The sequence below is a fragment of the Anser cygnoides genome, chromosome Z (genome assembly GCF_040182565.1).
Source record: "Anser cygnoides isolate HZ-2024a breed goose chromosome Z, Taihu_goose_T2T_genome, whole genome shotgun sequence".
Lineage (NCBI taxonomy): Eukaryota > Metazoa > Chordata > Aves > Anseriformes > Anatidae > Anser > Anser cygnoides.
The window spans coordinates 49,782,291-49,797,284 of NC_089912.1; the positions used below are offsets into that span (position 1 = coordinate 49,782,291).

A 14,994-nucleotide genomic window follows, 5' to 3' on the forward strand; every position below is an offset into this window, starting at 1 on the left:
TCACGGTCCCTCTGTGCCCCTGCTCCCCGTGGGGTCCCTCCCACGGGATGCCGTCCTGCCCGAACTGAGCCTGCGGGGGCTGCCCACAGGCAGCAGCTCTTCAAGAACTGCTCCCACACGGCTCCGTACCACGGGGTCCATCCCCCAGGAGCAAACTGCTCCAGCACGGGTCCCCCACGGGTGGGCGGCAGCTCCCCCCAGACCCCTGCTCCTGCGTGGGCTCCTCTCCACGGGCTGCAGCTCCGGCCCGGGGCCTGCTCCTGCGGGGGCTCTCCATGGGCCGCAGCCTCCTCCAGGCCACCTCCACCTGCTCCACCGGGGGCTCCTCCACGGGCTGCAGCGTGGAGATCTGCTCCGTGTGGGACCCGTGGGCTGCAGGGGGACAGCCTGCTCCACCAGGGGCCTCTCCACAGGCTGCAGGGGAACTGCTGCTGCCTGCCTGGAGCACCTCCTGCCCTCCTGCTGCACTGACCCTGGGGTCTGCAGGGCTGGTTCTCACTCCTCTTTCTCCCAACTGCTGTTGTGCAGCAATTTTTTTCCCTTTCTTCAATCTACTCTCTCAGATGCTCAATCAACATCACTTCTTGGCTTGGCTCTGGTCAGCAGCACTTCCCTATGGAGCTGGCAGGAGCTGGCTCTGACCTGACGTGGGGCAGCTGCTGGGCTCTGTTTACAGAGGCCACTTACGTAGCCCCCCCCCTCTACCAAACCCTTGCCACATAAACCCAATACACTTCCCCTTGCCCGGCATTTATTGCTGAGTGTGACCTCATATGGTATACAATATCTCTTTTGTTGGTTTAGGACATCTACCCTGGTAATGACCCCTCCCCACTTCTTGCCACACTATATGGGCTGCTGCAGGGAAAGTTAATTCCATGCCAGCCAGACCCACTACTGTTGTCTATCGTAGGAGGCTATTTAGAAGATCCACCCAGAACATAAATAATTAGAAAGTCATTATGATAAATGCAAAATACTTGATAAAAAACAGTCCAGTCAGAAAAAAAGACACCCTTAAAATCACTTCTAAACATGGAATTAGCAAAAATTATCTTGATTCTTATCTTGGAGGATAAAAAAGTAAACAAAGCATATATATCTCCAAAGCTGTAGGCTTTCTATTAAGCTGCTAATTTCTTCATTCAAAGTTTCTATTTACTGTGAAACAGCGTAATCAAAGAGGAATAATTAACTACACTGCTATTAGGAACTTTCACTCTGACTTCTTCCATGCCTTTTCTCCCCTAGTCTCGACCTCTGTTCTTGCTATTGTCCCACAAAATATGTAGGAATATATTTTGATTTAAGTAGCACTCATGTAAACCTACAGCCTTCAGTGGAAAACTCTATTGTCATAAACCCAGCCTTCATTTCCTCCATTTGCAGCTGGCAGTAGACAGACAGCCTGTTTTAGATCCAGCCAGCCAATGAGCTTATTGCAGTCGTCATCCTTTCTCTGCCAAGTGCCACAGCTCTTTTCCTTCTGATAGCTTGTAGGAGAGCTTTCCGTATCAACTCAGCAAGAATGAGTAGGTCAACTGATAAAACTAAGTGGATAAAGTCTGTGTTAGCCCAACTCTGTGGTTTAAACCTGTTGGGGACATAGGAGTAGTGTCCCCAGCTGTGCTGGGGATTGATGTCCATGTATTTCCAACAGTGGCAGCAGGATCTGCTGGAGAACATCTACTGAGGTGTCATAGCTACCCCACCACAAGCCTATGAAGCTCGTCAGTGAATAGCATTCAGATCCTGCAGTTCTGTAGCACGCAGGGAGCATTAATCACTAGTTGTGGGTCCCCTGTAGTTTCTCTCACTGGGACACTGTTTCCTTGGTTTTCTCTTGTGTCCATTCTGACCCACTCTGAAAGAGAAGACAATCCTCATCAGGTTTAAGTCTTCATGAAAGAGACCATCAAAACTTTGCTGTTTTTGTTGTTGTTGTTGTTTGTTCGTGTCTTAACAGACATAAACTATGTATCCTACTGAAATTTTTTGTATTTTCATTGCTTAAAATAAAAAGATGTGGCCTCCTCAAACTGGTGACATATTGATTTCATACACTTTTTGCCTTTTCCATGTGCCCACTTGTATGCAACAGGCAACTGAAGAATGAAAGTGCATGACCATACTAAAGTCTTTGTTACTTCTGAAGGACTGTCAAGAAGCAACTGACCTTCAGAATCATACGTGCAACCTCTTCCACAAAATTCCCTTTTTTCTCCAATATATCTCCAATACGTTTCATGTTTACAATGTTTTTAATAATTATTTGATTGCTTTGAATTTGCAGTTCTTGACTGCAAGCTCATTCTCAATTTCATTATCAGTTTTGAGCCTTTATTTTCTTGTTTCACTTCTCCCTACTGTCTTATATATTCAATCTTTTGATAGGTTGATTCTATGGGTTTTGGTTTGAAAATTCAGGAAAAATCTATGCTGTCCGTGTGTTCATTCCAGAGTGCTTAACAATTCCTTCAAGCTGCCACTGATGCTGATTAAGTATTATGCTTTGATGCCTTCATGACTTTGGAAGTCACACACAACAACGGAGCTACACTAAAAATTCAGGTGTTACCTTCAGTGACCTCCCTTTATCACTTCTGTTTTAAATAAAAGAAACGTCAACTCAGAAGCTTTTTAATTACTGTGAAGAGGTGTGAGACGCATTTTCATGCAAATATGTATTTTTATGCCAAATGAAAATCTTGTGCTTGTCTAAGATACCCACAATGCATTACTTTGTTTTGAGAGTCTGAAAACCACATTTTTCATGGGTACACACTTCTAGGTGGTTACCTTAAAGCAGGTGTTTGTCTTATGAGTTTTGTGAGAATCTCTGGGCCAGGTTCATTCCTGACATTACTAGGGACACCTGCAGTGAGTACCTGAGATGTTGGTAGCAAGAGATCAAAGAGCTCTGGAAATAATGGCTGCACTTTCCTTCCATGAGAGTCTATGGCAGAAATTAGCATTTCACCAGACAGTACCTATGAGCATTGAAAGTAAAGTGAGTAATTAGGTATGTTGTTTGAAATTGCAATCCATGTGGCACTGTTGAGTAACAATATTCTTCTTTCTGTTTACTTTGATATTCTGTGGCAACTACATAGGTAATAGAGAACAGTAGGTAATAAGGCAAATTTGTCGTAATCCTTCAGGAATGTCAGACAGGATTAACAGGAACCCTCTGTTCTTTCTGGTGTAAAAAAATATGCAGAAGGCAACAAATTAATTCATTGTCTCTGTCACTGTTGAGGATCAGCTGTTAAGCTGCATCATGGCATCCTTTTTGTTTCTGCAACCAGCGGGGATGGTGGTACTGGCTGGCAGCCAGTCTGTCTGCTGTGACCTCTGTGTGGGAACCACATACCGTGTTGACAAAACTGGACTTATCAAATTTTAATAATGTTGGATTTTTTTTTTATCTTTTCAAGCACAATCTATCACAGTATTTCAGATTTCCAAGGCCATTTAAAATCAGTTTATTTTAAAAGTTGACAAATTTTTCAAATCCAAAAATTTTTTTAAAGTACTTCAATTGAGTGTGAGTTTACTTACAGTCATATTGAGCAGAATCAGTTATATGTTATAATTGAGAATTATAACATGAAATTTTATAACAGAAGCCAGTACATTAGAGGCAGACTGTATAGAGGCAGATGTCAGGTATTGCTGAACAGCACTAACCCAAGTAATATTGAAATCCACGAAATAATTCGTGCGAATATGTGCAGCTGACAGTTTCCAGCATCATAGCTGTGCATTGGAGCCAGTGGCCTGTTGACTGTATAAAATGTTCTTCTCTGTATATAAAACTACAAAAGCTTTGAGTAGCATAATCTCACCAGCAAGATTATTTTTTTTCCTCGAAATAATTTTGCTAACTGCAAGAATTAACCTAGTTTAATCCTTGGTGTGTTGAATATTGCCTGGAGCATAACTATTGTCAGCATCATGCACTGTCATGCATATCCGTTTGTTTCTTTTCTCTTTTTCTATAACATCAGCCTCCTTTTTTTCTCTCCTGTTTGCCTTGTATCTCTCACTTCAGGTGGGAAGCAAACAGGCCTAAAACAGATTGTCAGTATGTCAAGTGCCCTGCCTTTCTGCTGCTGCTTTTATTTCTTCTGGAGATGCAGCTTAATTCACCATTGCTGTTGGCTTCCTCTGAAACCTCTTCTGTTTCAGCCATTAAATCAGAGGCCTCATGCCTCCGATCGATTTTGTTCATTTTTCTTTTTGTTGCCATGGTATAACCTTCTTCTCAACTTTGTCCATCTTCACCTGTGCTCCTGCACTCTTTTCTTTCCATGAGTTTAAACAGTACCTCTCTGGCAGTGTCATCTCCTGTGTGTTCTCCTGTTTCTGTGATTACTGTTGGGTTCCTTTTGGCATCTGTCTTCTAATACCATCATCCTCCTCCAGAGGACACTTTAGCCCAGGTTCTAGCAAATCTGACCATAGAAATGTCAAGACAATGATCAATGAGAATAAATTTAAACAAAGTTGCTGGCCCTTTAGTTAGTGGACATGGTGCCTGAATTAAACAGAACATGTGGTCCCAAATGGTTCAATATGCACATTGAAGTTACAGGGAGCTCTCACAGTATAAGGAATTCAAATCTTTAGGGCTAAAACAAAGATTTTTGGACAGCTTTCTTTGTGTAAAAGTAGCTACAAAGATAATGCTACAACAGTAAGAATATTTTTTTTTTTACAAAACAGTATATTCATTATATATCATAATGTAACAATACATAATTTTCTCTCTTTAAATGACATCTTTCTTTGCTTTAACAGAGACTTAGAATAATGTCATATGCTAATGGGTTTACTTATGTGCAAATAAGCGACTACATTGTACAAGCAGGAGTATGCCAATATTTGTAATTGGTTTTGTTAAAACAAGACCATGAAAGAATATTTACAATCAATCACTGTTCATTTATAAAGTTAACACTGATAATAGCATGTATTTTTTAGTTACACAGTATAAAGCTTTCTTCATCTCTGCATTGCAGAAATGTTCATTTGGCAGATTTAGGTATCATCAAACAGATTAAAAACTAAGGCCTTTTAAAGCATATGTTTTACGTAATATCAGTATTATACAGTTAAGAACTAATGGCCAAACCTGCACTAAAATTCACTTATGTGGAAAAACATTGAAAGATCATGAGGTGCACCAGCTAAAAGCAAAATAATTGGCCAGCATTTGTATAGTTAACTGCTTAAACAGATTCATAAACATGAAGAGAGAATATTTCCAAAGAAAACACCACTATCAAACTGTTAAGTATCCATTTTATATGATTACACTCTGTCAAAGGTTGGATGATCAGAAGCTCAATTGTAACATTTTACATAAAAAATAACAAATGAAATCATCCACAAATTCCTCAACAAATCATTTACAAATTGTTCCTTGTTCTTATTTTTTCTCTGTCCTGTTATGTAGAATGTTGAGACCAGTATTAATATATTGTACTTTTACAGATGCAAATATATATGAATATATGCATTTTTTAAAAAAGAAAAAAAATATATTTTCACACAAAAATAAGGTGTAAAGCAACAACTGGAGAAAAAAAAAATGTATAAGTTTGTATCACACAGAAAAATAAGCATAGCCCTAAAGACCTAGAGATCTCTGCATTCCATTCTTTTCTCTGACCTGATAGACTATAATCATATTTAGATCTATTTAGTGTTAATGAATTTAGGTCTCATAGCCCCCAGTAAAGTGAGTAAACGTATCTTTTCTCGTTTTACAAATGACGAGAGTGGTTAAATTGAGTAACCCTCTACAGCAAGTCAGCCTCTGCAGTGATACCAGAACAATGTATGTGAGACAGTATAATGCACAATTCCTGAGATTATATGTTTTTAATTTATTATGTTTTGGATGTGTAAGTATTTGATTGTATGTCCTGAGACATGTTTAAAAAGCTCAGTTTCCACAGCTGCTGCTGCTCAAGTCCTGTCAAGGTTTGTTATGTTATTACCAAATAAGGAGACACCAAATTGGTAATCATTTTGAAAAGGCTGAATAGTAGATTTCGGTGCTTCTCCTAAATTTCAGTTTAGCAAGTTACTCATCTAAAAGAAGTGACTTGTGAAATTTCTGGTGGGGGGGAAAGGCACTTCCATTTCTGTACTCCATGTTTCACTGTCCTGCAAAATTTTTTGCATCACTGTTGAAGTTTATGAAGCACATGCAAAAACGTGTACATTTCTTGAATGTCTTCTGGTTCCTTATCTTTGTGTCTTTTACTGTGATGTTGTAGAGCTTGGATCATATGGAAACCTAAAATATTATGACACAATGACTGAAGAAGGTAAGAAATATTTTAGAATTGTTTGTATCAGCTTTTTTCAAAGCCTTTCTTTAAGTGTCTTTTCTGGTTTTTGTTTGTTGTTTGTTTGTTTTTTTTTTTTCCTATTTTCAATTTGTCCATTATGGAATGACTCCTTTTTGCATGACTTCATTGGCAGTGTGATCAGTTATGGCTCTTTTTTTCAGGTTTTTGTTTTCAACATTTTAGCTTTGCTGCTTTCAGATAAGGAAATAGAACAGAATGTTTTTATTAAAGAAAAAATATACATGCAAAACCACACTCGTAATTTATACAGCACAATATAACGTAGATTGTGAATACTTATTTTATGTCATGTTTTACAATGCATTCAAGAAGGTAATTTATGGATGTTCAAATCACTCAGCTTGAGAACAATTATTAGGTGACTTTAGTTTGCTGCATTATTCAAAAGTAAGGAATGAATTTTAAAAACTAGGCATGACTGTTCATGGAGTATTAATTGTATGCTTAATTGCAATTATTATTCAATTTAAAATCCTGGTTCTAACAATACAAGAAGGAAGTGATTAGGGCCTGAATCAGGGCTCAGTATCTCAGGGAACTTTTCTGCTGATTCAAAAGCATTGAAGTTTATTGTATTAATTCAGGAGCCCAGTTACTTAATTTCCACCACATTTTCAGTCCAAGTAAAGCCAGCACTTCTGTAATTCAGAAGTTTCCCAGACCTGAGACCTGAATAAGATCAAGGCTTGTTGTACAGCTGTCTGACTACAGTGCTAGACAGATGTTTTCGTGATGCACAGATGTTTCAGTGCTCAGTTTAGCATTCACTGGTGTGCTTGACTATGGAGATAAGCTTGAGGTCTGTAGTTTAACTGCCCATTCCTACTTACTTTTAATTCTGGAAATATAAGGTGAATAGCTTCTATTCTCTGTATGTATAAACACAGACATGCTCTAGATTATTGTTTAGACTGATCTTGTTAAAAAGGTTTTAATAAAACCTTCTTTATATGCCTTCTGGCCATTTCTCCTGGAAAACCAACCAGCCAACCAACCAACCAACAAGCAAAAACAAGCAAGAAAAACATAACTTCTGACTCTTTCTCATTTTTTATTTGTGTTGCATATAATCACATATAACTGCTATTCTGGGGCCAGCTATTGGAGATGGCTCCTTCCACCTTTGTGCCTGATATTGGAAGATGATGGTTTCTTCTGGAGCAAGCATGACCACTAGATTGTAGGGCAGCCTGGGAGCACCACCAGATTCATTGTCTGACTCACAGAAGTGGTACTAATATAAGAGAAGATGCTTGAGATGAGATTTTACCTGGCAAACCTTGGTGTATGTGTTGTTTAAATACACTTCTGAAGCACCTGAAATGAGTCATTAACCAAGCCAATTCAGATAAGGCTACCAGAGCTAAAGCTTTTGCAGCACATCTTATCTCAGTGTTTTTTACATTCAAGCTGCAAGTCATTTCTCATTCTAACCTCAGAGTTGGATATGTTAAGGTTCTTATATTTTATTCTAAAGTGTAAAACCTACCATTTCAAAAGCAATTGCTGCATTAGTAGTCTTCAGGTTTTTATAAATACTGTAATGGGAGTTAAAAATAGCTATTCATGGGAAAATATCCATGCAAGTATGCTATGTACAATGTATGCATATATTATCACTGCGCCTATGCTGAAATAATGCTATTAATATTCAATGTCACCTCAGAAAACACTCCTCATGAATAAATAATCAAAGGCCATACTGTAGCAGTAGCTAAAATCTAGTAGTAGAAATTTTCCAGTAACAAAAAGAAGGAAGGAAATTCTTTGTCTTTAGGAGTATTAACACTGACAAGTCTACAATACAGTATAGCTTCTTGAATACAATTTTCATAATCATTTTCATATGTATTTCATAAAGCAATAATGAATAGTGTATCTCAGAAGCTATATTTAGATCAAAGTGTGCTATATTTTCAACTCTCTATTTGGATATTCAAAAGTATAATCCTTATCACTCCACATTACACTTATTCACTTATTTTCATTATCCCTTTCTCTCCTTTTTTTTTTTTTACCAAGCTTTTTATACATCTTTTACAGTAAGTTAGCCAGTTAGCCACAGTAACATGTAAATCCAGTTACAAAATCCTGATTTTTTTTTTCTAATGCTGTACATCCTTATCCTTGGGCTGCCACCTATACCCTGAATGAAGGTAGCCAGCAGATCTTTCATGCCTTTGATGGAGAAGCAAGGGCACATATATTTTTGCTGCTGCATCAGCATAAGCAGAGACAAAATGTGACAGTTAGGTGACAATACCAGATACAGCCTAAAGGCCACTGGGGGCCTTTGTGCTCCAGGTCTTAGAAACTGATCTGTTTTGTTTGTTCTGTTTGGTCAGAAACTGACTTTAGATTAATTGCTGATTAATCAGGTCCAACTCAGAGAAAAAATATACCCTAGCAGATGGGAAAAGACCCTCACATTAATCCTGTGTCAAATAACCTGCACCAACAGCCTACAACATGACAAAACTGCACATATTTTCACATAGCACTTCTGCAGCATTTTACAGTTTAAGCAGAAAGTGCATGAAGCAAATCTCTAAAACCAATCAGTTGCAGCCCCTCAGTTGAGTTCCACAGCTGGCCACCAGACGGACTGGTAGGAATGGTTCAGACTGCTCAACAGCCACAGATTTGGCATTATATGAAAGCTCAGCTCTAGCGCTGATGGTGCGTATGTGTAGTAATTTGCATTTGATCTGAGACTGAGAGGTAGACAAATGATAAAGTCTCACATTTTTTAAACCAGTAGATTTCTGAAGATAAATTACTTTTCTGTAAAATCAGAGGATTCTGACCCTGGGAAACTGTAGCCCATAATTTAGATCGTAGTCAAGTGATTGCATTTTTAATATGTCCTTGATCAGGAAGGGAATCTTGTCTGGCTGATGCCAGCTGGATATACTCATGCAGATCAAGGTGTATGTTTATTATACAATACCAATTTGTTTGCATACATTCAAATATAAGAAATTTAACTTTAAGCCACCTTCTTTCCTAATCACCCAGCCTTGATCTTATGTTCCTTCTGGGTCATTCTTTTTAAACTTAAAAGAACTGCAATGTCTGTCCGAATTCAGCAAATCTAGATTAATTAAGAATTTTCTATAGCTATTATCCTATTTTTATTATCCTGTTTTTATCTATGAAGTCAAACAATGTCATTGATCTACACTCTTTGGCACCAGTTGTGAAAATTATGCTTAGGTAGTAAAACCCATAGCACCTAGGACTGTTAAAGAGGAAACAAAAGCTTCTAGCTTCTCCAAGATTTAAGAAGAGTGGCATAAAATTCCTATGGGTTCATTTAGTAATGCCACTAAAAGATGAGAAAAAAAGCACAAGAGAGCATGTATGCCTAAGATGAAATCTTTGAGGCTTTCTGTAAATTTGAATAACTTAGAAATATCTTGATTCTTGGTTCTTGGTGGGTCTGTGATTCCCCTTTGCTGAAGAAGTTCTGATTTGGTTTGTTTGGACCTGGTAGAAAAAAAGGGCAGGGAAAAGGAAGGAGGAGACATAGCTCTGCTTTCTTTTACATCTCACTGCCTTCAGGCAGTCTAGTATTACTGCTTTCCTGCAATGGCACTTTTGATAGTTGATTTTATGTCCTTTAATCATTTCCTCACACTGTTTCATTACTTACACTACATGAATCAAACAGCAGGTAATGATGTAAAACAATATAAACTGAAGCTTGCGTATACTGAGAAATAAAGATAAGCAAAAAACCACTCCATTTCAAATGATGAGGTTAATTTCCATGACAGTGACATATAACTGTGGAACAGCCTCCTGAATGAACTGGTGGATGTGTGACACAAATATCAATGTAGGAAATTCTTCCTAAAGATGAGAGACAATTGATAATGTGAAGAAAAAAGTAAAACAGACAACTTCGATTAAGTTGATCTAAAACAGTGTGAATAGCTGTGGAGATCTTTTCAGTTCAAGTTTCTCTCTCAGAAAAGAAAAAAAAAAAACATACAAAGAAACAAACAAAAATATCTAAACTATTTCAAACAATCTTAGACAAAAAACTGCAGTACCCTCATCAAAGTCTGCATCACTTTCATATACTGTTTAAAATTTGAGTTTTAAATAAAACAATCCTAGAGTAGATGAAAAACATAGACATTTCCACAGATGTTTCTCAGAAAAAATCTCAGTTCCATCATTTTCATTGCTTGCAAAAAATACATTTGGGTATTTGGGTATCACAGACCAAATTTTCAGATATATGAAGATGAGTTGGAGTCTGACACCTCAAGAAATCCTGTAGCAAACTGACATATGTGTTGTATGAAAATTATGCAGGCACCTCTCAGAATCTATGCATGCATCTGGAGAAGCACTTCTTAAATGGTCCTTGTGTTTCAAATGAAGTTAAGAGCTGGCTTGACAGCATTTCATATTAAAATATTTAAAAATATGGTTTTCCTTTTATTTCAATCTTTTTTCTTTGTGTCTTCTCATATCCCAATAAACTTCATTTCTCTTTCTCTCTTTTTTTCTTTAACTCTTTGTTTCTTATTCCCCATCTAATTAAAATTTCTGCAGTTGACCCTGCACACTGAAATAATGAAGTGGCTTACTATTTAGCATTGTGTTCTACTGTTCAGTACTCTTCTGCAGGCACTTTAGGTACCATGTACCAAATAAGATAACTTTTGCAATATGTTGTGAATGACTAATTTATTTATTTATTTATTTATTTATGAGCATGATGTGCTTGTGAAATGATAGGGGCTACTGCAGGGACAATACTGCTTATTAAATCTTTGTGATATTTTTATTACTTTCCAAGTGATTTGCTGTTGACACATTAATTCTACTTCCACATGAATAGTAGGTGCAAGTCCCTGTGCATACGTTTCTGCACTTATGAAAACATTGGTACAAGGATTTGAAGCATTTTCTTGTGATGGTATTGTTTCTGATAAGCTTCCATTTGTGAGAAGGGAAGAGATAATTTCTTTCTTGGCCAACTATTTTTTTCATGCGCGTCTTTAATTTTAATCTAGAAGCAGTGAATCTACCCAGCTACCTGAGTTCATTCATGACTTCTCTGTACTTCCCATTGTTAATCAATCATGTGATTCTGTTGAAATATCTTTTGGTCTTAAGCCTAGACTCTTTTTGCTGCAGGACACCAGGGCACATACAGTGTCTTTCTACAACACATAAACTGTCATAAACCACCCAAAGAGGCCTTACGTAGAAAGATCAACCAAAGTAGAGGAAGGGATGAATTAATTTCACTTAATATTTGCCAGCTTTGACATTGCCTAATTTGAATGTGGTGTTTGGACTCAGTGGTCAACAAAGAGTGACCAGGGACTTAAGGGGTAATGAGCTGCCCTGGAGATGGTCTAGATGATAAGTTTCATGGTTAACCTCATGGGAAACAAAAACCACCTGGAAGGGTGAGAAGAAAAATTTCCTCTGAGAAGCTAGAATGGAAATCATTTATTATGAAGACTTTTTCCTCCCCATCTGAAGTACCTGTTGAAATTATAGTGACATGAATGAGTAGAAATTGACAAAGCTAACAAAGGTCACCATGATGCAATATATTGGTTCATCTGAAATTCTGTGACACTGTACTACTGACTGAGACCTGAAACTGTATTTGTTGTTAATATCTTTATTCATCTGTAATAATCTTCTGTTTAGGCTCAGGTCATACAGAAGTACTTTGGTAACAGGAACTTTACTGACTGCTTCTTCAAAAGAAAAATGGTTTTTTGTTTTCCATTTCTTCTTTCTTGCAGAGTTCTCAGAACAGAAAAAAAAAAAAAAAAAAAAGTAATTCTTATTTCCACTGGAAGGAAAAAATATTAATAAGATAGTGTTTCATAACATGTTTGCTGTTTGGGGAGGAATGATAATGGATTACTGGCACTGATTTATGAACCCTAAGCTGTGGCAAACAATTTTGCCTCTCAAAATGTCTGCATTTGAATAATGACAATCCTTCCTTTTAGGAAAATTCAAGGAAAGGGCCTCAATTCTACATAAGATTGCCAAAAAGAAGTGCCAGGTGGAAGACAGTGAAAGACAGAATGGAGCTGCTAATCACGGTGAGTGCAGCCATGTAGATTTATCACTTGCTCCTGCGGGCCTTTTTCACTATTAAATTTTGCTTGAAAATCCTTAGAAGTGAATTTCTCCTTCTACTTCATTTTTATTGTCTTACTAAACATATTCTGATTCCCCTCAGAAAAGAGTATGAAACCCAAGGACAGGACAGGAGTTAAGTGCAAGATGAGAAGGTCTGATAAGACATCTAGAAAGCCTCCCAGATTTACTGCAGAGATAAATACAATGCTGATTTTTGACAAGTGCTGAACTGACAGAAATAAAGAGGCAAAATGCATTTGCAGTTTGCCTGTGAAAATTTAGTAAATTTTCTGACTTTTGAAAGGTTGATGCGGGGGCATAATGTGCTGTAGTATTTCCCTGTAATATACCTGTTCAACCCATAGGTCTAAACAGACCACTGACATGCAGGATTACACTCTGTATTTTCTCTCTGGCCACATTACTGAAATTTTTATATAAGCAGAGAACAACAACATTGAGTTAGTAATTAAGTTAGTTCAGCCCTGGTGCAATGTTGTTAAACAAAATCCAGTTTGTTCAGCAGTTCTGCAAGATAAACACCATCCCCACAATCCAAACAAATTGCTTGAGGTAGCTACAGCTGATTTTTAGCATTACCAGCTCATTACCTGATGGTGCTTTGCCCAATCCTTCTACGTACTGAATGCATATATTCATGTCATGCATGCTTATTTTACCTATCTTAAAGAAGTAGCATTCACCACTTCACAGCTCATGGAACCCTATAAGTTTTCTACTGGGTAAATGAAAAGCTTCAGAAATTTCATAAAAATGGCTTCTATATTATAGATGGATGGGATCTCAGATTATTCAGAAATCGAGAGCCACTGCTCTAGGATCATATGTATTCTATGTAGTATTACCCTTGTCACAAAAAGAAACAAATTTCGTATTTAAGATTTGATTTGTGAATCTACTATTTGTTGAAATTCATTTAAGCCCATCTGTGTTAACTGCACAAAATTAGTTTAGTATGGCTTGCCATTAAGGGTAAGTATTTGTCTTTTACTTCAAAAGTTTCTATTCCAAAAAGAAGTCCATATTATGACCTCTTTTCTCTACTTTACCTTGGCATATTGTCTGCATTAGAAAACAAGATCCAAATGTGTCTGATAAAAGCTGAATCATTTTCTCAGCTGATACTTTTTCTGACCTTGTGCTATATTTAGATAAAATTTACTTCCAGAATCAAGCAATTGAGTGGGACATTCTGCTAATAAACTGTAATGCTGGGTATGGGGTTAAGGGACAATGCACAAGCACTGAAATAATTACAAATAGTCTGGCACTCTGCTGTGGCTGTGATCTCAGATTTTTAATTTAGAAGAATCTCAGGATAGCAGTAATGTAACTTGACAGCTGTATTTACTTATGTGCATAAGAGCATACCATAAGGAACACTGAACTTGAGTCAGACATTTCTTATTGCTATTCCTCTTAACTTCAAATTGTCCCAGGGATTTTTGGCCATTGACATTTTTATCTAGTACATGCCAAAAGAGATGATTGCTGTTTAGAGAATTCTAAGATAGAAAAAGTAAGAATAAATTTGAATAAATTTAGTGCCATAAACTGAAGGCTCAGTTTTATCCCTTCCATCCCTGTAAGACTTTTGCTCAAGGACAATAATATTCTGTTTATTCTTTTCCCACGTTTTTGCAGAAGAAAGAACATTATTATAGTTCAGATGTAACTTTATGAATTGCAGAGTTTAGTGAGTTATAAAAGTTCTCTCTTACTGAATATATCCCCTCATCTGCATTCATTAATGTCTAGGTAGAACACTATACATCACATTTTACCTGAAGTGTTATGTTCAGTAAGTTTAGCATAAATAAAGAGCATGCAGTATTGCCAGGGATGCAATTTTTTTTAGAACAGAACTGCCAGTAGAATAGTTTCTTCAATCACCAGCTCACCACTCCTAAGAATTTTATTCAAAATGTTTGTGGGCCAAATGGAAGCCAGAATTTTAGTCTCTCTCTAAGACAGGTGTTGGTCCACCATCAGTTTTTGATTGTTTACACAGACTAAATACACTATTTTCACTAATACATTTTTGTTGTTCAATATTCTGCTCTGTTGTTTTCTTGTTCTTATTCATGGATAATACCACAGAAAAAAGTGCAAAAGTAGAAGTTGCAATAACACCACCAAGTGATTCAGGACCAGTGCAGAATGGAATCGCCCATAATGTTGAAGAAGAGGTTAGTGTTTTTTTATTTTTAAATTGGCAAATATTTTGCGTGCTTGATTGTACTTTTCACTGAAAGTATGTCTTAATTGCAAAAATTTGCTAATAAGACCCATCTACAATACATTTAATCTTCGTTTACTACTGAACCCCGTATATGAGAATGAGGTTTGCCATATATATATATATTAAAAATTAAAAAAAAAAAAAAGAAAAAAAAAGGAGGTCTATTTGCGCATATATCCCCTGTGACCCTTGCACTTCAATGTAACACAAGAT

General features: G+C 37.1%; 1 protein-coding gene across 5 annotated transcripts in view; it reads left to right on the forward strand.

Annotated features, from left to right (window-relative positions):
* The window catches only part of SLC24A2 (solute carrier family 24 member 2), a 145,590-nt gene that overhangs the window by 78,260 nt on the left and 52,336 nt on the right, over window positions 1-14,994 (forward strand). For 3 of the 5 annotated variants that reach the window (XM_048073538.2, XM_048073534.2, XM_048073535.2), the window contains 3 exons: window positions 6,291-6,341; window positions 12,383-12,478; window positions 14,640-14,728. In XM_048073538.2, coding sequence (XP_047929495.1) covers window positions 6,291-6,341; window positions 12,383-12,478; window positions 14,640-14,728 — 236 coding nt within the window. The remainder of the gene's footprint in view (window positions 1-6,290; window positions 6,342-12,382; window positions 12,479-14,639; window positions 14,729-14,994) is intronic. The other 2 variants (XM_048073536.2, XM_066987733.1) reach the window with 1 other exon arrangement.